The 26088-nt window shown below is 40.4% G+C and overlaps 1 protein-coding gene across 1 annotated transcript in view; it reads right to left on the bottom strand.

The window, feature by feature from the left end:
- LOC114513902 (antigen WC1.1-like) overlaps window positions 1-26088 on the bottom strand; it is a 109911-nt gene that overhangs the window by 71877 nt on the left and 11946 nt on the right. The window contains exons 3-10 of the mRNA XM_036016952.1: window positions 21233-21245; window positions 14538-14845; window positions 13118-13432; window positions 4084-4125; window positions 3680-3994; window positions 3392-3424; window positions 2667-2804; window positions 2171-2266 (exon numbers count right to left, since the gene is read on the bottom strand). Of these exons, the coding sequence (XP_035872845.1) occupies window positions 2171-2266; window positions 2667-2804; window positions 3392-3424; window positions 3680-3994; window positions 4084-4125; window positions 13118-13432; window positions 14538-14845; window positions 21233-21245 (1260 nt within the window). The remainder of the gene's footprint in view (window positions 1-2170; window positions 2267-2666; window positions 2805-3391; window positions 3425-3679; window positions 3995-4083; window positions 4126-13117; window positions 13433-14537; window positions 14846-21232; window positions 21246-26088) is intronic.

Genomic DNA, 26088 nt, shown 5'->3' with positions numbered 1-26088 from the left:
CTTTACCAAGAGACAAAGCCTTCAGTGGTCTCCTATGCTCATCCTTGGAAAACCTCCTGCGGACTACCACATCCCCTTACTTAGCCCTGTGCCTTTTTGGGACAGGCTTCAGTTTCCCAACCCTGCTTTTGATCCTATGCTGAATTCCACAGGCACTACTCACATAGGAGATCATAATTTTTTTAAGGACACCAAAATTATTGAGCAGTTTTACATTCAACTCAGGAAAAAGGATTCAATTCTTTCAAATTTTGGTCTTTTGAAGAGAAAGTAGAGTTTTGCCAGATAATGGGATGAAGATCAACACTTCTGCACTTTTCTTGATATCACAACTGACTGGTTCAATACCCTTCCCACTACTTTCCAGATCACTTAGCCTCCCTACCACCCACTGTGGTACTCTGCTGTCTGTGTAGCTGAATCCCCAGGATGGTAAGGGCCAGAAAAACAAGAGCCCCCAGTATGCTACAGAGGATCTCAGGAAGGAGGAGATACCAGAGATGAGCTGATCTGACTTGGTGGCAGAGGAGAGAAGAGGGTTACACATGTAATTTTAGAGAGGATCATAAGCCCAGGAGAACCTCCCTTTTTCCTGGTCATCTCCTGAGTCCTCAAGACCATGAAATCACCATTGAGATATAGTGGGTCTGCCTGAATCCCAAGATGTGATCAACCCAGGTCCTGCCCTGAGCTTTGTCAACCCAAGCTAAACCTGGTTTTAAGGGATTTTTATAAAATGTTAGCTGGTGAAGCTTTGGAGAATCACTTCACTTTCTTGACTATGTCCCACTAGTCAAGGAACATATATGAATGACCCATGGACATGGACAATGGGGTGGGGATTGACTGTGGGAAGGAGCGGTGGGGCTGGGTGGAGAAGGGCAAAGTGGGAGAATTGGGACAACTATAATAACATAAGCAATAAGACATTTAAAAGAAAAAAAGGATGAAGTTATGGAAAAATAGCTACCAAAACTACAGAGTGCTTCTTCACTCTCCAAAAATCTGAAAGCATTAGAGGATGGCACACGGTCTAAGTGATGCTATTCAACATATGAGGTCATCCACATTAGAATCTATAAGAAGAATGGGCTTTAAGAAGTTCAAGTTCTTCTTGTTTAGGCCAGAGACAAAATATGACAGGGATCTACTAATCCCACTTACCTGTCTGAAAATCTCTCACCCCATTCTTCTTGGGTCCCTTCCCACTCACCTATCTGAGAGGCAGAAGGAGACTTTGACACTCGTGCCACTTCTGCATTTTTGTAACCCTCGCAAAAGGCATCAGTTCTCTGGGCCGGAACTTTGATGGGCAGACAAGGGGATCAGGTAAAACCATAGTAAATGGGTTGGTTTAGTTAAACCTTTGTGACCCAGAGATCCTGATGGCTGCTAAACAGGAGTACCATACACCCCATGCTTAACAGGTCTTTCCAAGGCCACGTGTTTCATTTCTGTGTGCCAATAAACCAGAAAATGATCCAAATATCCCAATAATTCTTGATTAAAGCTCTACATTTTTCAAAGGAACTCTTACACCGAGGATCATTACTAAAATATTTTATCAGGTTATACTTTCCAGGTGTTATTTTTAGAAATAATTTGTGCTCTTGTGACTGAATGAGGGTGGCTATGGGACACTGAAAGCCTAACCCCATAATGGGGTATTACAGAGCTGCCAGATAAGAGGGAGACTGGAGCCCAATAAGATAAAGGAACCCTCTCATCTCAGTCAAAGGGAGACTATTTCCCCTGGCTCCCATCTCTGGGGGAAATTCCCTTGCCCCCAGTGCCTAGCCAGGACAGATCCACCTCTCCTACCTAGAACAGATTGATAGTTACTACTCACCATCCCCAGTATAATATGGCAATTTTGTTACTGAGTCATCTGACAGGAACTCTAAAGTGAAGAAAAACATCATAAAAACAAACAGAACAATGCTTCCTGCATCCAGAGGCTGCAAAGTAAGGCTGAGAATAAATGTTGGGTTAGCATGGCTGTTGTGGTATCAAGGGAAGGCCAGGAGGTCACAGGGGCTATGAACAGGCCCCTCTTGCCTCTGTGAGCCTGGGGTATATGTGGGGTCTGCAGATGCTGAGAAGACCTGACTCAGAGCCAGTGGATGGCTGAGAAGTAGAGGTTCCAGGAGGGCAAGGCAGGGACACTCACCTGGGCTGCTCAGAAAACCCTCTCTCTTCGGTGTTACAAGATAATCAATCTCCTCATATACAGCCTGGTCAAGAGCATCTTCAAAGCTGGATAAGGCTGAGCAAACCACCAGCAGGTCAGAGATTGCCCCCTGACAGTGCTGAACCAACAGGGTGATCCTTCATTGTCTCCTCTGCTCACAAGTGGAAAAACCCTGACAGTTTCCAGGCCGCCCCTCCCCGAGCACCGTGTCTGCACCTTCTTCCATTGTCTGATCTGTATCCAAAGCTCAGCTCCTACTTTTTCATTTCACATATAAAGCCATGATTATGAGAGCTAATAGCCCACTCTCAAAAACATCTGAATATTCAGCCCTTAGGGGCTAATGAGGGGCAGATGGATTTTGCAAACTAAAGGGGTAAGAACAAATACCTTATCCAGTTTTCCCATTGGTACCCCTGCCCCATTTCCTCCCTGCAAACACTTTCCATGTTGTCTGGTACCCCCTGCAGCCCACCTTTGCCCGCTGCTCTCTGTTTGTGCAGCTGAATCACCAGTATGATGAGGACCATGAAGAGAAGGGCCCCCAGAATGAGGCAAAGGATCCCAGGCAGGGAGAAGATGCCGGGGACAGGCCTTGAGTCAGATCTGGTCCCTAAAAAAAACAACAAAGCCAAGAAGATTTGGAGAGGGACGTATATAGGAATCTCACACCAACAGTTCCAGAGAGCTCAGGACAGTGATGTCCAGCTTCCAACATAATGGGACTGACTGTGACCCTGGAGGGCACTCTACCAGCCAATGTCCTAAGATAAATTCAACTCTACTCCAGTGTGGTCTGTGGAGTGCTGGGGTTTATCAGGAATCCCTGGAACTACAACAGTCTCTGAGGGTCAGGGCACAGCTTCGGCCCCTTCTCTTGGGCATCACCAGACTGGAGCATCAAACAATTTTGGTGTAGGTATCACCTGCCGAGGAGCAAGGCTCATGGGCAGGTAAAGAAAAACTGAGATTCTGCAACACAAGAACCAGCACCTATGGCCTGAGTGCATGAGAAACTTCTGACACAGTGGACCAAGGAAGGGGAAGTTTGTCCAAGGAAAATGCCCTGATAACTCCCCACCACCCAATTGCTCCTCAGGATCTTTTCTTTTCTGAGTTGGCTAATTCTGTCAGAGATTCTACAGAACATGTCTCAAGAATGTGACCATGGTCTCACATCCATGGATGGTGGCACTGTACCTGCTGTAGTGGTTGGCAATGTTGATCTTTTACCTAGAGAGAAAAACAGGAGTTGGGAGCTCAGGAATTTGCCAGAATGCAGGGTAACCCACTTTCCCCACCTGAGCCCCGAAATCTCCCTTTGATTAGCATAGTATCACTATTGAGTCCTCCCAGCTCCCCTTTTTCCCAATCCAGGCCTACAGCCTCTAGATACTTAATACCAACTGCCCATTGTACCCCAGCCCAGCCCATTGCCCCACCCCAGCTCCAGTTCAACCAGAGCCTAACCCACTCTGCACCACTCACCAGAGCACCTCACTCCAGCGTCCTCTTCGTGCTTGCAGTCACTCTGCCCCCAGGGCTGTGCAGCACAGGCCCACAGGGAGGACTCCCTGCCCCTGCACTGCACCTCATCCAGCCAGATGTGCCCTTTTCCTGGGCCAAATGTTGCCTCCTGTAGGGCTTCTAGGGCAGAGCCACAGCCCAGCTGCTGACATACCACCTCAGCCTCTGCCAGGCTCCAGGAATCATCACACACTGTGCCCCAGGAGCCACTGTGCCAAACTTCCACTCGTCCTGAGCATTCAGTGTCTCCATCCTTGAGTTGGAGCTTGTCTCTGTCTGACAAGGTGGCAGCACCTTCTTATCACCCCTGATGGGAGAGAAGGAACCCTGGGAGCCCATAGGGGAGGTGGGAGGGGCTGATGTACCTGTGCAGGGGGCAGCAGTGGGACAGCTCTTGGGTCTCATTCCTATAGAAGCAAACAATGGGGAAGCACTGAATCAGGGATAGCTGGGCATGGTCCTGCCCCACAACAAGATTATTTAGGGTCCTTGGCTCAGTCCAATGACAAGTAAAAACACAGGCCTCATAATTAATCTAATGGTCTGAGTTACTGAGACACTCACTGGATCCTAGCCTTTATTATGAACAGAAGTTACTTTATCTGTGTGCTTGTTTATCACTCTCCACATTCCACAACAAATACAAATACAACCACACACATACATACCCATGAATGAAAGTGTCCCTAAATAAGGGCCTTGCATATCTTTTTACTTCTGTGTTTCTGCTATTAAGACAATGTGTGGCACATTGCACATATTTATTCAACAAGTATACACTGAGAACCTTCTATAAATGCTATGTATAAGAACTTGACAAACATTTCTGGAATGCATGAATCAATGAATAAAATCCAGTGAAATATAATTCTTTTCAATCTTGCTGATCAGCAAGATAATAAAAGAAATGGAAATTAACATTAATGATATGTGGTAATAAATAGTGAATATTAAAAACAAATAAGTCTAGAATCACAGAAGTGATTTGTATTCAATATTGCACTTATACTTTTTAAAGGGAAATTATACAACAAATTGTAAACTTTGCTTATAATTTTTTGAGAGTGAAAAATGGACAAGCCAAAAAGATGACTATAGGGTCAGGACACTTTTTTTTTAAGGACTAGAAGAAGTAGAATTAGAGAAAGATACATCACTAGCTAATTAGTAAGACAGAAGTGTCTCTATAAGACTCAAATAAAAATAATAAAAAAACTACATTAAGAAGACGCAGAAGTTTAAAACAAAACACATATAAGAATTGAAATCAAAGAAAATAGACACAAATTCAGAACAACACAAGAAAACAGAAGTAGCCCTGGCTGGCTTAGCTCAGTGGATTGAGTTCAGGCTGTGAACCAAAGTGTCGCAGGTTTGATTCCCAGTTAGGGTACACGCCTGGGTTGCAGGCCATGACCCCCAGCAACCGCACATTGATGTTTCTCTCTCTCTCTCTCTTTCTCTATCTCCCTCCCTTCCCTCTCTAAAAATAAATGAATAAAATCTTAAAAAAAAACAGAAGTATACACAATACTTGTCATAAAATGTCAAAGATGATATTACTTTCTCTCTCATCCTATCAAACCTCCTGTCCTATGCAGAGACCATCTCTGAAAATAATGGCAGGGCCTCTCTTGGGCAGTTGTGACTTCAGGATTGAAAACCTCACTACCTTTTATTTATTGTGTTTGACTGGTGAAAATTACCATTAATGTAAGGTCTTATAGTTTAATATTTCTTCAGTCTTTCATGAGAGTAAGAACATAAAGATGAAGAAAGAGAGACAAGGAAGGGAGTGAGGCCCTGCCTATAAAATATCTATTTCTCACTGCTGTGGATTTCAGGCAACTCCCATCATGTTGTCCAAAGTATATCTGAATGGGGTTAGTGTGGTGGAGGGGCGGGGACAAACCAAGAGACAGGAAAAAGTGTTGAGGGAAGAGAAAACACTGTGAAAATGTGAAAGAAGGAAGGAAGAGATGGAAAGAAGAGAAAGAAGGAAAGAGGGAGAAGGGAAGGAGGAGAAAGAAAGAGAAGCAAAGCAACTGTTACCTTTATTCAGACTTCAAATAGAATGGGACTTGTAGGCTTTTGGAGTGTCTACGTGGTTTGGCTTAAGAATCAAGTTCTTCCTGAGACACCAATCCAAAAGAACCTATGCACCCCAATGTTCATAGCAGCACAATTTATAATAGCCAAGTGTTGGAAGCAACCTAGGTTACCATCAGCAAATGAATGGATCAAAAAACTATGGTATATTTACACAATGGTATTCTATGCAGCAGATAGAAAGCAGGAGCTCCTATCCTTTGCCACAGCATGGATGGAACTGGAAAGCATTATGCTAAGCAAAATAAGCCAGGCAGTGAAAGACAAATACCATATGATCTCACCTTCAACAGGAACCTAAACAACAAAACAAACAAACAAGCAAAATATAACCAAAGACACTAAAATAGAGAACAGACTGACAGTGACCAAAGGGGAGAGGGGAGGGAGTTTCAGGGGGAAAGGGGAAGGGTTTACAGGAACAAATATAAAGGACATATGGACAAAAACTAGGGGTGCAGGTGGAAATGGGAGGGAGGTGAGGAGGGCTAGGGAAGTGGGCTGAAATGGGAGTAAAAGACAGAAAACGGTACTTGAACAACAATTAAAATAAAAAAGGTACAATCACCCCAAAACAAAAAACAAACAAACAAGCAAACAAAAAAGAATCAAGTTCTTGAAAAATCTCAGCATCTTCTATCTAGTTATGAAGAAGACCATTGAAAATAATTAATCTGAGAAATAATTTGACCATATCTAAGATTTGTGTGTGTGCATACCTCCTTATCCTTTGATCTAATAATATAAATATTAGGAGTGATCCTATAGCAATAAACTCACTAGTTTGTAAAGATACACTATGATAATATCTATCAGAAGATTATTGAATAGGGAAAAACTGAAAATAATTGGACTACCAATAACTAGGCAAATGGTTACATGAATTGCAGTACCAACTTCTGGTGAATAAATAGTTCCCATTATTTAAATGAGTTACCTCTACCTGGAGAACAATGTGGTGACTGAGGGAGAGACATGGTTACGTGGAGGTGGACTAGGGTATAAGAAGGATAAATGGTAATGGAACAACTACCAAAAATAAATAATTAAAAATCCAATTTAACAATAATATGTATGCTTGAATCTCAACTTTGTAAAAACCAATAATAAAACACCATTCACATAAATTCTTTTCTGGGCATGAATTTGGATATGCCTTACTGAAAATGGATGAATTTAGAAAATGGTCCTTACTAGTCCATTAATCCTGTTTATATCAGGAGGATATGAATGAACAAGGAGTCATAGGATACAATTCTCTTTTCACATTTTATGTCTTTCCTGCTTATGGTAAGTAAGCATTGTTTTTGTAATTTAAATGAAAGAGAAAGGAATTGGCCTTTTTCTAATCTTAAAACAAACTAGTGGAAAGAACACAAATTCCCTAGTGCCAAGTCTGGTGCAAGCCCAACAGGAATAAGTGCAGCTGACTCAGTGAAGAGACAGAGACAAGCAAAAGGGGATATAAGGAAAGGCTGGCAGGACATCCTACTTGTATCCAGTATTCTTTTATGTATAACAGTGTTCATTCCCTGGGGAACCATCAGAGTGGCAAGAGTCTCTTATGATACTTGTGCTTAAAATAAACCAAAACCTGCCTCCTGATAATCTCCATCCATCTTGTCAGGGCCCTGCCACTGGAGGAGCTCAGGATGAGTCCCCTCCCTCTTCCATGGGAAGTCCTCCAGAGTGTGAGGCCAACAACCATGCTACATATACTCTGGCATTTCTGCTAAGTAACCTAATTACAGACTCCCTGTGATGTGGTTTCCAGCTGTGTTCGCAAATGGCACATGTGCACCTAGACAGTGAAATGTGAAATGCTAGCATCACTTCTAAAGGCAGTTCATCCTACTATGGGTCGACACATTAATCACCTTTGTAATTAAAAGAAAATTATTTCCAGCATTGGATACAACATTCCAGCACCTTACTTCCAACTTTCTGCCTTTCACAGTTTCTCAAAAGTGTTGTGTGCCTTTCCCCCATCACCTTATTCTTTGATATTTTTATTTCTGGTTTCCACCCTCTGCCCAACACTACACTCCTAAAAAAGGTCTAGTTAGGACAATCAATGATATACAATGAATTTAATGGGCACACTTCAGTTCTCATTTACTCAGTGTCTCAGTAGTATTTAACACATACAAGTATTCCCTTTTCCTTGAAACTTTTTTTTTTTAACCTGGATTCCAAATGCAGTATTTTCTGGGTCCTATTTGTCTGTTGGCTCCACATAAGACTCCACGTCAATTCAGAGAATGCTCTGCCCAGTTCTTAAACGTTAATGTTCCTAGGATTCTGTCCTAGGAATGTTTATTTTCCTATATCATCTAATCTGATGTAAGCATCTCTATGACGACTTTTAAATTTGTATCTCCCACCCAGATTTTCCTCCTAAATTCAAATTGTCTAATGATATCTGTCTGTACCTGTGTGTTCTTATTCACTTTGAATTTAACATACCCAAATTGAGCCTGTGGATTTCCACCCATAAAGTTCTGTGTTCTCCATATTAAGAAAAGTCACTGCCATATCTCTAGCAGTCAGCTTTGACCCCTCCAAGCTATTTTAAGTCACCACTATACCACTATGCATGTACATTTCCCCTGCAATAATCCGTCATTTATCTTGTGCTCAAAAGATATTTTATTTTTATTTATTGCTACGGGTGAGGGGATGGAGACAGAGAAATATCATCTTGGTGTTCAACTTAGCAAATGATTTAAGCATTTGCTAGTTGATTCTTGGATGTGCCCTGACTGGGGATTGAACCTGTAACCTTGGTGTACCAGATGATGCTCTAATGACCTGAGCTATCCCACTAGGGCCAAAGGATGTTTTCTTAATGAAAAACTGATCAATTTACTTCAGAACTTAAAAACCTTTCAATTAGTTTAGATTATACTTCATGAAAATATTTTTAATTTTGACTACACAAACAGGTCATTAATTTATTCAAAAACCCTTTTTGAGTGTCTACTGTATGCCAGGTACTGCTATAGCACTGAACATAGAGTGGAGAATATGAAAGGCAATCATGTCCTAGATCCTATGGGATTATCAAATTAATATGATAGATGCATAATAAACATAAAAATGAATAAATGATGATTTCACACAGTAAAAGGTACTATGAGAACCATAAAATATGCTATGAAATGTAAAATTGGTTGGGCAGAGGAATGGGAACTGTGCAGGAGAGATACTGAGAAAAGCAATCCATGTGTTTAGGGATAATAAGCATGAATGTCAGGGGTATATCATAAAGAATTTTGGTAGAGGTAATATCATTTAAATTGGTGAGGAGCCTCACCAAGGAAATAATATTTAAAGTGAGAACTGAATGATAAGAAGTTGACAGGGAAGCCAAGCAGATAAAAAAGCTACTTAAGGTCATAAGATGAATAATACCATCGGTCTGGTTAAAGGATGGCCAGCCTGCCTTCCCTTACTCCCCCCTTGCTGCCTATTTCATGAATACAAAGAGAGCCAACATACACACCTGCTGAATGGAAGAGTAATAGGAGAGGGGGACTGAATGGCGGGTAGAGGAAGGAACATGCATGGCTTTGTCAACCAGTGTAAGAAATCTGAGTTTCATCTTAAGCTCCTTAGAAAGCGACTGGTGGCTTTAAAAAGGAAAGGAAAAGAAATGAAAAGTAAAAAAAGAAAATATATACAAACTAAATTTTAAAACTTGTCTCTGGCTGACAGAAAAAAAATATATTATGGAAGAGAAAGAGTGAACCTAGGTGACCACTAGCAACTGTTGGTTAGTCCAGGCAACAGGTTCTTTTCTGGACTAAGATGATGATGAAAATAGACAGAGCAAAAGGTTAAACATATATCTGAATAGAGAGCCAACAGAACTTGCTGTTATACTGGAATAGAGAGGAAGGGAAGTGAAAGAAATAAAGATTCACTCCTATCTATTGAGCTTAAGTAATGGTAGTGACATTAACTGAAATGAGAAATATAGTAGGGAGGAAAAATTTAGGTACAGGGATTGAGCAGGTAGAATAAAACATCCTGCTTTGTGATAGCTAAGTGAGGGAAAGTAGGAGGTGAAGGGTTGAGCAAACAAAAAAAGGACACATGGACATGGACAACAGTATGGTGATTGATGGGGGAATGGGGGTACCCATAAAGGGACTAAATGATGATGCAAAAATTGCAATAAAGATTAAATGAAAAAAATCCTGTTTTGGAATAAATTTGAACGGCCCATTAATATTCAGTGGAGATATCAGGCAGCAACAAAAAATGAGTTTGGAGTGAATGGCAAAGAACAGCTGTGGAGTTTGCTGTTAGTATATAGAAGTCATTCAGGCCGTGGGCCTTAGGAAGGGAGTTCAGGTAACAAAGAGGAGCCCTAAGAGTATCAAAATCTAGAGGCTGAGCACAGGAGTTGCAACTCTGTACAAATAAGAGCAACAATCAATGAGGTAGAATAAGGAGAACAATCAGTGAGATAGAAGGATCATCAGAAGGCAAAAAGAAAAAAAATTTGAGGAGGAAAGAGAAGTCAACCTGTTAAAAGCTGCTGAAAGGTCAAGAATAATGAGGATAGAAAGATTGGTTATATTTTATTTACTTACTGATTCTGAGGAATGGTGGAACCTAAAACTGAAACGAATAATGTAGGAATAGTGTGAGACACACAAGTGTGGATACAGTGAGTGATTAATGACCATACTTTTGAAAACATGGCTGTGGAGCAGAGAAAGTAAGGATGGGGTAGCAGGTAGGGAGAGAATCTAGGTTGAGGAAGAATATTGTTTGTTCAGGTATTTTTTATGATGTGAGACAGTTGAGGCCATACCAAGAGGCAGGGAGAAGTTGATGGTGCCAAAGAAGAGGGCATAAACAAGGAACTGAAGACTTCGACAAGGTGAGTGTGATTAGAATATGTTGCCCAAGAAGAAGAACTGGCCTAAGATAAGGACTAAGGCCACTGATGGTGAAGCCAAATAGAAAGCCTGTGCACAGATCACAAGTTGGTAGATGTGTTGAAAGGAAGACAAGGAGTTGTTTCTATTCTTATTTGTCAGTGAGGTAAGATGCAAGATTGTGGTTTTGAGAATGGAGAGTAGGAACTGGATTTTGCTTAATATTTTTTATTGTCGTTCAATTATAGTCATCCCCCTTTTCCCCATTTTGAAGTGTGGGGAGAACACTTCATATGTAAAATATAATTTTAAAGATAGGGCAAGCACACATATTGGAGGAGTACAGTAGAACTTCAGGGCAGTGTGGAATGCTCATTAAAGATTGTGTCCATGAATTCAAAAGTAGACTAGCAATGTGCTGTGTGTTCTTTTCTTGCTTTATTAGTCCAGTACAGGCAAAGAGTAGTTAGGTAGTTGACTTTAACCATCCTAATGTGTGTGTCTGTTAAGACTGACAAAGAGGAGGCAAGGGAGTTGAGTGTAGTTAAAGGAAAATGATTATAATGTTGGATCGTATTATCTAATCTGGCTAAAAAAATGTGAAGACATGGGGAAAGAAGAAATATAAGAAAAATCAATAGTGGAAAGTTGGGCATTTCCATGAGGATGAAAATTATTAGAAAAAAGGATCATTAAAGTTTATGAGCCATAGGATAAGAATCAATGACCAGAGAATGGAATCGAGAAGTCAAGATTTCAAGGTGTACAGTTACTGATGGTTGGTAGGGTATGCATAGCCAGAGGTTGGATGGAAGTGAAGGTGCTTAGAAATGAGGAATTTAACAAACTGAGAGGCCAGGATTGTTGCCTTAGTTGCATTTAAGTATGTTGAAGTAACTACTAATGGTTCTAGGAGTAAGACATAGATGGAGAACCTGACTAGAACCTAAAGTCTAGTGCTTTAGTCTTTAGTGGACAAGGTGAGGGGGCGGGGACATTGAGCAGAAGTTTGGGTGATGATAGCAACAGGCAGAAGTAGTAGGTGGAATTGCCTCGTGGTGTTAGTTTCAATGTAATGTGATGTTGAGAAGAAGCACAGAAGAGGAATTGTTGAAAATGGCAACTGAGAGTGAGGATCATACCTAACTAATCCAAGTCTCAGCACAGGGAAAGTGTGTTGGAAGAGAAACACACAGCCTCCAATTGATAGAAAAATCAGTGTTTCCAGGAAGAGTCAGGTTTGAGCTGAACATAAAAGTGAAGGGAGTGTTGAGGATATAAGGGAATTTGCAGATGATTGGGCTCCAAATTCCAGCATGCTCTGAGGAAATTTTGGGAGAATGGAATGAGGGAGCATAAGAGTACGTAATAGTAAAGGAGAAAGTCCCAGAAGATGAACAATCAACCAAGAAGACCAATATACTGAGGGCCTCTTAGAAGAGACAAATTCAAGAAGAAAAATATAGGGAATGAGGCCACTGACCTCCCAGCAGTTCTCCATGATATGGCAGCCAAGAAGTAAGAAAAAAAATTCTTTTTAATAGGATTGTTCTCATTGGTACTGCCTAAGAGAGGTCTTTAGCTTTGCTCTTCATTCCAAGCTAATCCTTTGCTACTCCTGTACCCCTTTCCTTCACCCTGTTTCTGCTCTGGCCATGACTGAATTTTCTCAGAAACCTCAAATATTCCATGTCCTATCCCAATGCAGTATTTACAATGACCAAAATGATCTGTCTCCTTTCTTCCTTTGAGAAACTCATACTGATTTTGTAGGTCTCCATTCAAATGATTCTTCTTTTGCCCCTATTACATGCTTCCAAGCTCTTTGTCATTTTTCATGACACTTGAAACTTCTGCCTCATGAGTCTTTTCATCACTGGATTATAAACTCTATGAGAGCCGTGACTATATTTTTCTCTCCTCTGTCCTCTTACCTAAAGTATAAATTTATACCTATGGGCACTCAATTACTATCAACAAACAGACTGACTTGAGAACTAGTTTAAATGGTATACATGCATTTCAGAGTAAAATATCATGAGTTTAAGACATAAACCAATCAGGATTGATTCTCTGCTCAGCCCCTTAGTTACATTAAAGTGATGAGCAAAACTATCAACTAGTCCAAATAGTTAGCAATTCCTTAGAAAGTTTGTCAGAGTATTAATGCTGCTCCCACGTGATTTTTGCCTGTCTTTCTGGTATTTTTCACATAATTTGCCATGAGCACAGGTTTTCTCATTTTTTTTCCTTTGAAATCAGATTGCAGTAAGTGGATTAAATCATCTTTATCTTAAAGTCAGTCATCTTAAAGTCTTCTCTCAGATTTGAAAATATAAATATCACTAACAGCATCCTACAGGGGTGGGATGGATACATAGAAACAGGTGGTAAATACTTGCACACGTGATGTAAGCTTCTTCCTTTGGACCGCATGAACTGTATTTCCAAGAGTCAGAAGGGCACTGCCAAAGAGACATATCAGTGTTCCGACACTGGATTCCATCCACCCACCGGGGTCTAGAACCTTCCCTAAAATTAACAGAAGTGTCAAGGATCCCCCAGTCCCCACAGCCAAGGTGTCTGCAGATCGTGGACAAGGTCATGGCTTCCATGGGGCTGTGGCAAATACTGCCCCAGGTCCCATTGTAGAAAACTTCCAGCCACCCAGCACACTCCTGGTCCTTGTTCACCATCCTCAGGGCCAGGAACTCTAAAAGTGAAAGGCAGAAACAGGGCACAGTGAGTAGTCCACTCAAAGCTCTGCCTTCTTTCTCTCTCCCACAGGAAGTGAACACTCATCACTGACTCTGCTGAGGAGACACCCACTAAGTGGCAAGACTGAAATTTGCATCTGTTTCCCTGACTTTGTCCATTTGTGTCTGCCTATCTCTACCACAAAGATGTAGTGGAGCATAAACAGAGAGGAACACCAGCCTAGGCCTTCTGCAGGGAGAAGAGCCCAATCCTGCTTCCAACAAAACTTCTGACAGAGTGTGTGAAAGGGAGTGTGAATAATGGGTGGTAGGTGGAATAAAGGACTCCCAAAGATTTCTACATCCTGCCCCATGGAACTTGTGAAATGTTCCCTTTTATGGCAAAAGGGACTCTGTAGTTAATATTAAGATAAGGGCCTTGGGATGGTGAGATTAACCTGAGGTATCATGCATTAACCAGGTGACTTCAGTCTAATCACATTCTTAGACCCACTGCCCTTAAAAACAAATAAACTTTCCCGATTCAGTTCAGAGGGAAATGTGGTTAGGAAAGAATGGTCAGAGGGAGGCAATGTTGTTTGTCTGAAGAAGGAAATGGAGCATGGAGCCCAGGAATGAATGCACACCAGCTTTGGAAGGTAGAAAAACCAGGGAGAGGAAGTCTTCCCCGGAGCTTCCAGAAGGAACGCAACCCTGTGGACACCTTGGTGTTAACAAGCCCAGTGAGACCCTTGTCACAAAGGACACAATGTATACAACTATAGAAAAATAAATATGTGTTGTTTTAAACCATGTGGTAATTATAACATCAGTAGGATCTCAAGATTTTGCTACTACCATAAGCAATTGAAGAGTGAGCCCTGTTTTCAATGGAAACTCTGTAAAGAATGGCTTTTATTACTGAGGAGGGAGGACCAGAGCTGCAGCTTCTGTAAGAGGAAAGGAAAGCACCAATTGCCATAACTGCTAGACAGACAAGTCCTGTGGAAGGCAACTTCCTTCTTTGATGGCCCTTTTTCAGCAACATCCGTCAGGGCTCAGACTGCCATCCTCGAGGGCACCCACCTCCTCCCCAGCCCAAGGACAATGTGCAGCACTGACCTGAGCAGATGACCCCAGCGTCCTCCTTGTGTCGGCAGTTGTGCTGTCCCCAGCCCCGGGAAGGGCACTTCCACAGGTGGGACTCCCTTCCTGTGCAGTTCACATCATCCAGCCAGATCTGGTCTGATCCTTCCCCGAAGTGAGCAGAGACTGTGGCATTGAGGGCTTCCCCACAGCCCAGCTGTCTGCACACCACCTGGGCATCGTTCAGGTCCCAGCTGTCATCACAGATGGTGCCCCAGGAGCCCTGGTGAAGGATCTCCACCCTGCCGGCACAGCGACTGCCCGTGTCCACCAGGCGGAGCTGTCTGCTGTCTGAGGAGGGAGAGGCCATGGGATATTTACACAGGGAAACAGAGGAGGGTTTTCTGGTCCTGTGGGAGCCCTCACCTGAGCAGTTAGCAGCACTGTCTTCTAAGGGTGCAGGGCCTTCTGCGTCAGACAAGGAGTTGCACTGGGGCAGCACCTGGGTTTGGTTTCCTACAGAAACAATCAGAGGGTTAGTGGGGTTGAAGAGCAGGAACTTGAATTTCATAATAACCTAGCAATAGGGTCTGAGATGAAAGCTGTAAGTTAAGAGCAATGTTAATATTAGAGTATTATCTAATAGCTGATAATATTAGAGTTCACTTTCTTTATGGAGAGTTGTGTCTCTGAAAATGATTTCTTTTTTTAAGCTAAACATTCCATGAAATGTGAGTCTAGAAAAAAACTGGCACACATTAGTACTCTTTGAAAGTGTTGTAGAGCTACCAAGGCAGTGAGAATTTTAGGATCAAAGCTGTCAGAAAGAAAAGCAGTGGAATTGTGTGAGTTCTTTATATATTTTGGAGATTAGACCCTTGTCCGAGGTAACATTGGTAAATATAGTTTTCCATACGGTTGTTTCCTTTTTCATTTTGCTGACGTTTTCTTTAGACATGCAGAAGCTTTTAATTTCGATAGCGTCCCATTTGTTTATTCTTTCCTTTATGTCCTGCTGCAAGCAGCCTAAGTGCCCACCAGTAAATGAATGGATCAAAATTATGGTACATTTACACAATAGAATGCTACACAGGAAAAAGAAAGAAGAAACTCCTACCCTTCTTGACAGTGTGGATGGAACTGCGGAACATTATGCTAAGTGAAACAAGCCAGGCAGTGAAAGACAAATACCTTATGATCTCACCTATTAATGAAACCTAATCAACAAAACAAACAAGCAAGCAAAAATATAACCAGATACATTGAAATAAAGAACAAACTGACAGTAACCAGAGGGGCCAGGGAGGAGGGTAACAGGGAAAGAAGGGGAAATTCATCAAGGAACATGTATAAAGGACCCATGGACAAAGAAAAAGCAGGATAGAATTGAGGGTGAGAAGTGCAGGTGGGTGCATGGGGGAGAGTGATGGGGGAAAAATGGAGACAACAGTACTTGAACAACAATAAAAATTAAAAAATAAAAATTAGAAAAAAGAAGTAAAGGGCAGAGGTGAGCCACTTACCTCATGAGGACTTTGTGAATTCAAAGGTTATAGCTGAGACTCTGAACAGCTCAGCAGAGATTTTTGCCAGGCTCACAGTGTTTGGGGAGCACAAAGAGTAATTCAGGGTGAGCCATGGAGGACCATGCCTGTTAAGCAGAATCCTTGTACCATAGAAGGAAAAGTAAACTAAGAATATTCCTCACAGGAAGTGATGCTCAGCTTCTAATCACTGCACCTTCTTTTAAATAAAGCAATCCACCCTTAAATCAGGTCCCTGGAGAAAGCAAAATAAAATGCTTTCTGAAGGATTTCTACAACTTCTATCAACAATGCCTAACATTTAAAAAATTCCCATGTAAAAGAGATCTCATGGAAAACCAAGAAGAAAAAGGCGACATTACAAAGATGTTCACAAGGCATCTAGCTTGGAGTTACCTGCCAAGGAGTTTAAATAATCATGATTAAAATGTTCATAGGATTAAATCACAAAATGCATATCTTGGCAGAGAAGTTATTATAAAAAGCAAATAAAAATTCTAAGACTTCAAAAGTCAGCAGAACTTAAAAAATGAGTGTAACAGCACATTAGATCAGCACATAGTAGAAATAGTAAAACAGAAGATCAGAGGCAAATGTATAGAATAAAGCACAGAAAGGCAAATAATAGAAAATATAATAAGGGGAACAAGAAACGTGGTGAAAAGGCCTAACTTTCATGTATACTAAGTCCTATTTTTATAAAGCAATAACTGACAAAACTAAAAGTAGCAGAGATTAGAAAATGCACACAGTGGGATATTTAATACACCCATGATGATTTTTTTAAACATTTCCACAAAATCTTTGATAATGCATCCTTGGAGAAGTGAGGTCCACATCTCTTTCACTTGATCTTGGCAAACCTTCGTGAGTTGTTTGTAAGCAATAAAATGCAGCAAAGGCAGCACTGCTTAATTTTCAGCACTAGGTCAGGGAAACCATGTCCTCCCCCATGATTCATGTAGAATATTTGCTTTAACGGAAGTCTGACTCTGCTGAGATTGTCATGTTGGAGAGGCCACATGCAGGTGGTCTTGTTAAGCTGAAATACCAGGTGTTTTCTGTGTAAGGGAGCTATCTGGATTTCCAGTTCAGTCAAGCCTTCAGATGACTTTACCCCAGGTGACATCTAAGTGAAACCACATAAGAGACCCCAAGACAGAGCTGCCAAATTGAGTCTTTCTCAAGTTCCTGACCCAGGAAATCATGAGTAAAATGACATGTATTATTTGTTTCCAGCTGCTGAGTTTTTTGGGAAAATTTGTTAGTCAGTGTTAGTAACCAGGACACTATGTTATCTAGAATGCTGCTACTAAATAAAAAGAGAATGTTTGTCCTTAACTAACTTCTACTGAATAGAATTAAAAATGTCTGAATAAGGACTTGAACTTGGATGTATATAAAATCTTTATTCATAGTAACCCCAAACATGTGCCATGTCTTTTGAGTCAAGGCAGTAGTCCTTGGGACGTTCTTAGAGAGACTATTGGCAGAAGCCTTATGGGCTTTGTAGCTACGGTTGGTGAGGGTTTATAGAGCTTTTGTTTTTCATAAAAACAAAATAATAACACCTTTCTCAGTAACTGAGAGAGCAAGCCAACACAAATGATCAATCAGTATTTAAAATATAAAATGGTGTGATTTAACAATTTTGCATCTCAAAACTGCAGAATACATGTTATTCTCAAGGGTATGTAGGCCATTTAGCAGGGTTAATTGTATGCTATAGCAAATATGAGTTCCAATTTTTTTCAAAAGAAAAATTAAGAGAAAGTGATAAAAATCATAATTTTGGACTGCAGTAGAAATAAGCTGGAAACAAACAAAAACAAACCCAGTAAAATCAACTCTATCAAGGTATACTTTTCGTGCAATAAAATACACCTGTATTGAGTACATTTTCATGTTTTGAAAAGTGCACAAACCTATATTGTCAACCACCTTCATACAGCATAAACACAAACCCAGAAAGTTCCCATTTGCCTTGGGAGCCAATACATCCCCCACCCCACAACCCAGTGCCTAGGAAAACATTCGTCTGCCTCCTGTCACATAGTTTAGGTTACATCTTGTAGAATGCAGTGGAATCATATAATATATATTCCTTTTTTATAGCTTTTTTTCTCAGCATGTTTTTGAGATTTACCTGTGTAGATGCATTTATCAGTTGTTTGTCCTTTTTATGGTTGAAGAGTCTTTCATCGTCTGAATATACTACAATTTGTTTATTCATTCTTCTGTTAATAAAATTTGTTTATACTTTTTAATTATTGTTAATATACTATGAAAATGAATGATCAAATCTTTCTGTGAGCCTAGATTTTTATTTCTCTCAAGGAAGTATCTAGTAGTAGAATTGTTTGGTAACATTTAAAAGTATGTTGAATTATTTTTTTCCCTTTTTTCAAATCGTTATATCCTCTTACCACCAGCAATGCATGGAGCTTTAGTTGCCCCGCATCCTTGTCAAAACTGGAATTGTAAACCTTTTAATTTTAGTCATTCTAGTTAGTGAAGTGATGTTTTTCCTCATACTTTAATTTGAGTTCCTTAATTATTTAATGATGAAAGCATTAAGCATTTTTTAATTAAGCATTTTTAAATGCTTAATGCCTTAAGAAATGTTTGCCTACTCCAAGATCCCCCAAATTTTCTCTTGTGTTTCCTTTTAGAAGTTTAACAGTTAAACATTTTACATATAGGTTGGTTGGTAATCATTTTTTTGTGTGTGTGTGTAGTGTGAAGTACGGGTTGTGTTTCATTTTTTATATTTGGGGGACATTAAGAATTTAGGCCTTACTTAAGGATCTGTCTAGCATGACCTGTGAGAAAAACTGATGAATCCTGTACACTAACTGTGGATCACGGAAATCTTAAGATAGCGTTCACTGTGCATCAGCTCTATCATATATTAATAGCTCAAGCTGTACAACAAGTTAGGGAAGATTGGTGTTTCCTGATTGATCTGGTTAATGCCTTCTTTTCTGTTTCTACTTAGGAAAAAAATCAATTTACATTGATGCAGGATGGATTCCAATATAAATTTACTACGTCTCTGCTGTATTTAATTCCCTTGTGTATTGTTCCTGTAATACACAAGGGAATTAAATACAGCTGAAATTGAAGAACATTCTGCATAACAATTATCCTGTATTGTTTAAAAAGATCAGTGCCATGAAATATAAAGATTCAGAAAATATTCCATATTAAAGGAGACTAAATGAACATGAGACCTGAATGCAGCACATTGCTCAAATCTCCTTTTAGCTGTGAACAACATCCTTGGATCAGTCAGTAAAATCTGAATAAAGCTTATGGACTAGATAATAGTATTATAGCAATGTTCATTTCTGGAATTTGATCATTGTGCTGTGGATATGTAAGGGAATTCTTTGAAGTATTTTAAAGGTAAAGGGATACCATGTCTGCAACCTACCAATTTTACCTACTAATTCAGAAAGAATTTACATATTCAGGGAGGGATGGGGCAGGAGAGAAAGAGAGAGAGACAGAAAGACAGACAGAGGAAGTGGAGCAGACAGAGATTAGAGCAAGATACTAACATTGCTAGAATGTAGATAAAGGGCTATCTGGAAATTTCTATTCTTGCAATTTTTCTCTAAGTCTCAAATCAGTGAAAATAAAACTATGGAAATATAAAAGATGAAAACAATTCAGAAAGAATTCATTCTTAGGACACCTTCACTAAGAGAAATACTAAAAAACATCAGAAATATGAAATACCTAGGAGAAAACCTAGTGAAAGATGTGTAAAACCTCTGAGAGAAATTAAAGACCTAACTGAATGGAGAGATATAGCATGTAAATGAATAGGAAGACTCAATATTTTCAAGGTTAATTATCTTCAAATTCATGTGTAGAATAAGTCTAATCTCAATCAAAATACCATTATATTTTTCTGGGCAAAAAAATGACAAGCTGATTCTAAAATTTTATGCTAATGCAAGAGATCAAGAATGACTGCCCTGGCTGGTGTGGCTCAGTGGATTGAGTGCTGGCCTGCGAACCAAAGAATGATTAACACCGTAGGCAAGAAAAACAATAAAGTTACAGGAGTTGTTATAAAATAAACTTCTTTAAAGTTTTCTAGACTTACTATGAAGTTACAATAACTAAGAAAGTGTGGTAGTGGTGCAGGGATAGTTGAATTATACAGTGGAGCAGAACAGAATCTAGAGAAAGACTCAGGCATGCATGCACTCTATGACAAAGGTGTCACTGTAGTAGGGAAAAGAGTCTTTTCAGGAAAATATTCTGAGTCAATTGGATATCCATTAAAAACTGTGGGATTTGACCCTTATCTCACACCATACATAGATATTAATCCCCTAGAAGGATTGTACAATCATATGCAAAAGAAAAATAATTAAGCTTTCATAAGATACTCTTGGAGAATATTTTGTGATCCTCAGGTAGGCAGTTCTCTTAAAAAGAATATAGGAAGACTTACGACCAAGATGGAGGCACAGGTAGACACACTGTGCCTCCTCACACAACCAAAATAAGGACAACAAAAATTTAGAAACAAAAAAACCCAGAACTGACCGAAAATTGAACTGTACGGAAGTCCGACAACAAGAAGTTAGAATAAACACATTCATCCAGACCTATAGGAGGGGTGGAGTTGGGCAGCCAGGCAAAGATGGGTCACAGCAAAAAAAGCGGTGGTTTGTGAACTGTGGGTGCGCAAGGCAGAAACTGACGGATCCCAGGTGCGCAGGCAGTGGCTGGTAGACCCTGGGTGCAGGGTGGCAGCGGGCAGATCCAGCAAGGCAGCAGATTGTGGAGGGGCATGGCGTGCAAGGTGGCTGGTGAACCAGGTGGTCCCACATTCGCACACAGATAAACCAGGTGAAACTGGGGAATGAAACAGACCCCGCAACCCAGGAGCCCAGCACCAGGAAATAAAGCCTCAAAACATGGATTGAAAACACCTGTGGGGATTGAGGTGCCGCAAGAGACTCCCAGCCTCACAGGAGAGTTTGTTGAAGAGACCCACAGGGTCCTAGAACATACACAAACCCACCACCATGGAAATCAGCACTAGAGGGGCCCAGTTTGCCTGGGGGAAGTGGTGGAAAGGACTGAAATCTGACAGAGAGCAGAGCAAGTGTCATTGTTCCCTCTTGGACGCCTGCCCCACATGCAGTGTCACAACCCAGCAACTGGGTTGACCCATCTTGGTCAACACCTAAGGCTCTACCTCTCATACATAGCAGGCCTGACAAGACAAAAAAATGACCCAAACAGAACAGATCAAAGCTCCAGAGCAAATACAACTGAGTGATGAAGAAATAGCCAATGTATCAGATGCACAGTTCAAAGCACTGGTGATCAGGATGCTCACAGAATTGGTTGAATTTGGTCACAAATTAGATGAAAAAATGAAGGCTACAATAAATGAAATGAAAGAAAATGCACAGGGAACCAATAAGATGGGGAGAAAACTGGGACTCAAATCAATGGAGTGGACCAGAAGGAAGAAAGAAAGAACCAAACAGAAAAGAATGAAGAAACAAGAATTCAAAAAAAAATATGAGGAGATGCTTAGGGACTTCCAAACATCTTTAAATGTTCCAACATCCAAATTATAGGGGTACCAGAAGGGAAAAAGGAAGAGCAACAAGTGGAAAAGTTATTTGAAAAAATAATAAAGGAAAACTTCTCCAATCTGGCAAAGGAAATAGACTACCAGGAAATTCAGGAAGCTCAGAGAGTCCCAAAGAAGTTGGATCCAAGGAGGAACACACCAAGGCACATCATAATTACACTACCCAAGGTTAACATGAAGGAGAGAATCCTAGAAGCAGCAAGAGATAAAGAGACAGTTACCTGCAAAGGAGGTCCCATCAGACTGTCAGCTGATTTCTCAAAAGAGACCTTGCAGGCAAGAAGGGGCTGTAAAGAAGTATTCCAAGTCATGAGAGGCAAGGACCTACATCCAAGATTGCTCTACCTAGCAAAGCTTTCACTTAGAATGGAAGGGTAGATAAAGTGCTTCTCAGATAAGGTCAAGTTAAAGGAGTTCATCCTCACTAAGCCTTTATTATATGAAATGTTAAAGGGACTTATCTAAGAAAAAGAAGATAAAAAACATGTACAGTAAAATGACAGCAAACTCACAATTATTAACAACCACACCTAAAACAAAAACAAAAGCAAAGTAAGCAAACAACTAGAACAGGAACAGAACCACAGAAATGGAGATCACATAGAGGGTTAGCAACAGGGGAGTGAGAGGAGGAGAGAGGGGGAAAAGGTACAGAGAATAAGTAGCACAGATGGTAGGTAGAAAATAGACAGGGGGAGGGCAAGAATAGTATGGGAAATGTAGAAGCTAAAGAACTTATGACACATGGACATGAACTAAAGGGGGAATGTGGGTGGGAGAAGGTGTGTAGGGTGGAGGGGAATGAAGGGGGGGAAATGGGACAACTATAATAGCATAATCAATCAAAGACATTTAGTCCTGGCTGGTGTAGCTTAGTGGATTGAGCGTGGGCTGCGAACCAAAGCATTGCAGGTTTGATTCCCAGTCAGGGCACATGCCTGGGTTGTGGGCCAGGTCCCCAGTGGGGGCCACATGAGAGGCAACCACACATTGATGTTTCTCTCTCTCCCTCCCTTCCCCTCTCTGAAAATAAATAAATAAAATATTTTTAAAAATAAATACATAAAATACATTTAAAAAATAAATAAACAAAGTGGTGTGTGCAGCCTCACCATAAAAAAAGAATAGAATATAAGAAACCTTAAATGTACAGAAAATAGTTGATAAGTTATACTTCACTAAAATTAAGAACTTGATTCAACACAGAACACCATTCCATTAAGAGAGTAAAAATAAAAGGCCAAGGATCAAACATACAAAATAAATATACATACCTGCACCAAAAACCATTGTTATGGTAATTCCTAACATTATATTTGTAATACTCAGGGACAGGAAACAACTCAAATCTACCATCAGTTCATTGATCAATACACAGTCACGTGATCATTCAATGGCATACTCTATAGCAATAAAAATGAATAAAGTGTTGCTTAAACAATAACATGAATGAATTTCAAACACAATATGGAGTCAAAGAAGTTCGACACAAAAGAAAACATTTCATGATTTTATAAAAAAGTTCAAAAATGACAATAATATTCTATGTAGTAGAAGTTACAAAAGTGGTCTTGTTTGGAGAGGAGGGAGGCTGGAGTGAATGGTGGGAGGGGAAGTTGACTTCCTGTGTGCTTCTAATGTTCTCTTCATTAACATGGGGTGGTGTACATGACTGAGGTATACACTTATTACTTATATATTCTCTGTGATTATATTTAAATAGAATGCTAATTTGAAAAATATTATTGTTCTTAACATTTTTGCATTGACCAAAAAAGATGGCTGAACAATGAGAAGAACCATATTTCACCATGAAATACCTACCTTTGAAGGCAACTTTGCCAACTTACTGCTCTTAGGGACATTCACTCAAAAAACATCCTTAGTACCAGGTAGTCCTTCTCTTTCTCTTACCTGAACAGATCACTGAGGCTGTGTTCCCAGGGGTACAGTCAGGAATGCCCAGGGCAGTCATTGGGCAATTCCACAGGAAGGACTCAGTCCCTGAGCAGTGAAATTGGGCTTTCCAGATCTGGTCACCTCCTCCCACAAAGTAGGCTCCTTTTGGCGTAGAGATGGCAACTCCACAGCTGAGCTGACGACAGACAACATTGGCATTGGCCATGTTCCAGTGAGAGGCACAGAGCATTCTCCATCTTCCAGAAATATTCATCTCCACTTGTCCCTCACACTGAGAGGTGCCATTTTCCATGAGCCGCACTTCTGTGTATGCTGGTAGGACAAAACAGGATTTTATTAAACCCTCATGTTTTTCTGACCCCAACAGAGTATCCAAGGAGGTTAAAGTCTTCTGTGCATCTCACCTGAACAGACAACTTGAACAGCCCCACTATGCCGGCAAGCACCTCCTGGACAGGGCACTCTGGGGCAGATCCTGAGCTCAGGCTCCTGCCCCTTACACTGGAACTCTTTAGCCCATGACCGTCCACCTGACTCTCTGAAAGGCACATCCACCAGGACAGACACTGCTTTGCCACACCCCAGCTCTGCACAGATGACCTGGGCAGTGGGCCACATAAAGTTTGCATGAGACACTGGAGTCCATTTATTTCCAGAGTGCACTTCTACTCGCCCTGAGCAGGGGCCACCCCCTCCAGCCAGACGCACAAATCCTGAGAGAAAAAAAAAGCAAACAAACAAACCCAGTGAAGTGTCCATGATCCTGGCTTGGCAACTAGAAACATGCCAAAGGCAGTGGTGTGAAAGTTTTACTTTTCTGGTGGTGGGGCATGGAAAAGGGTTGTGACAATTATTGTCAGAATTGCATTTTCATAAACAAGTTTCTGAGGAGAAACGTGCACTTTGAAGTTGGTTAGAAATGAGAATTCCTTACCTAGTGGCCTAGCAATTACAGAGTCCAAGGAAATTGCACTGTAGTGGGCTTTCAGACTTGGGTGCAAAAGTATGAATAACAGAATTAAGTCATAGTTTAAAAAAGTCGTGGGAATTTTCTTCCCAGAGAGGGCAATTCCAGCAGTGTGAGGCCTATCAAGCAGTTAAGGTTACAAGGATATCCTGAGATTTCTGGGGCTAGAATTCTGAGCAGCTTTATCTCAAAAGCCAGTCTTTTTCCTTAAAGGTTTTATTTATTTCATTTTTTTTAGACAGAGGGGAAGGGAAGGAGAAATAAAGGGACAGAAACATCAATGTGTGTTTGCCTCTAGCAGGGGACCTGGCCTGCAACCCAGGCATGTGCCCTGACTGAGAACTGAAGAGCAGCTCTTTGGTTTGCAGGTTGGTGCCCAATCCACTGAGCCATACCAGCCAAGGATGAAAGCCAATCTTGAAATGATTGAGGATAGGGAAAATTATGAGGGTTGGCATAAGTGCATGCCAAATTGTAGGCAGATTTATAGCTCAAGGGAGGAAATATGGATATAACCAATACAATTTTACTGTTTCACATTTTATTTTTTCCACAAGTTTTGATGGCAAAAATGCCAAGAATTTCTTAGGTGACCTGGTGTGAAATAAGTTGTCTAAAGATGAGTTTGGATGTTAAGAAAGCTTGAGAATCATGGGAAAGTGACTGACTGATCCTAGTCATCTTTCTTGAACCCTCGGATTTGCCAATGAACCTGGAAGAAAGTGAGTTCTCAGGGGGAATATGTAAGACAGCTAAGTCTGTTGATCACTTCATACTTGGTTTTCTTCCCAGAGGAATTTTAGCAAATATTAAGGAGTAAGAACAATTCAGGTATGTTAACCCTATCTATGTGCCAAGTGTATATCCCTCTCCTACTTGGATTCTTGAGATGAGAAGCCAGCATGCTATAAAAAAGGAGAGGGAGATGGAGGAAGTAGAGAGCAAACAAGCTGTAATTTGAAGACTTCCAAAATGCAAAAACTTTAGTATAGTCAGAAGATAAAAATATTTGGGGAAAATACTTGTGGAACAAGTTTTTAACACATTTTATCATCCTGTGCTCCTCCCATCTACCACCAAACCATAAGGCACTGAGAAAAAATATATAATAAATATAATTAATATAATATAATATAATTAATATAATATATAAATTACATATATTATATATATCCTTTGAGAAAGTTGATTGTAACAAAGACTTATTCTGGGGCTCCCCTACTGACATACATTTATTTCTTCAGCATGTCACCTAACATGATCCCACATTTTCATACTGATTAAAGTAGTTCACTTCTGTGATATGACAAATCCTCCCATTAGTCTGTGATTGGGAAGGAGATTTTAATATCTGTGCAAGACTGGTATTGCTAGTGAGAAGTGAAGTTTTAATAATTCAGTACTTCCATAGATGCTATCATCTGAATTTAAATAATTTAAATAAAGTTATTTGATTAAAATAACTTTATTTTAAATAAATTAAGATAATAAATAACTTTATTTTAAATAAATTAAAATAAAACC

The sequence above is a fragment of the Phyllostomus discolor genome, chromosome 2 (genome assembly GCF_004126475.2).
Source record: "Phyllostomus discolor isolate MPI-MPIP mPhyDis1 chromosome 2, mPhyDis1.pri.v3, whole genome shotgun sequence".
NCBI classification, from domain to species: Eukaryota; Metazoa; Chordata; class Mammalia; order Chiroptera; family Phyllostomidae; genus Phyllostomus; species Phyllostomus discolor.
The sequence above is the reverse complement of the archived record's forward strand: the minus strand, read 5'-3'. Positions and strand labels throughout refer to the sequence as shown.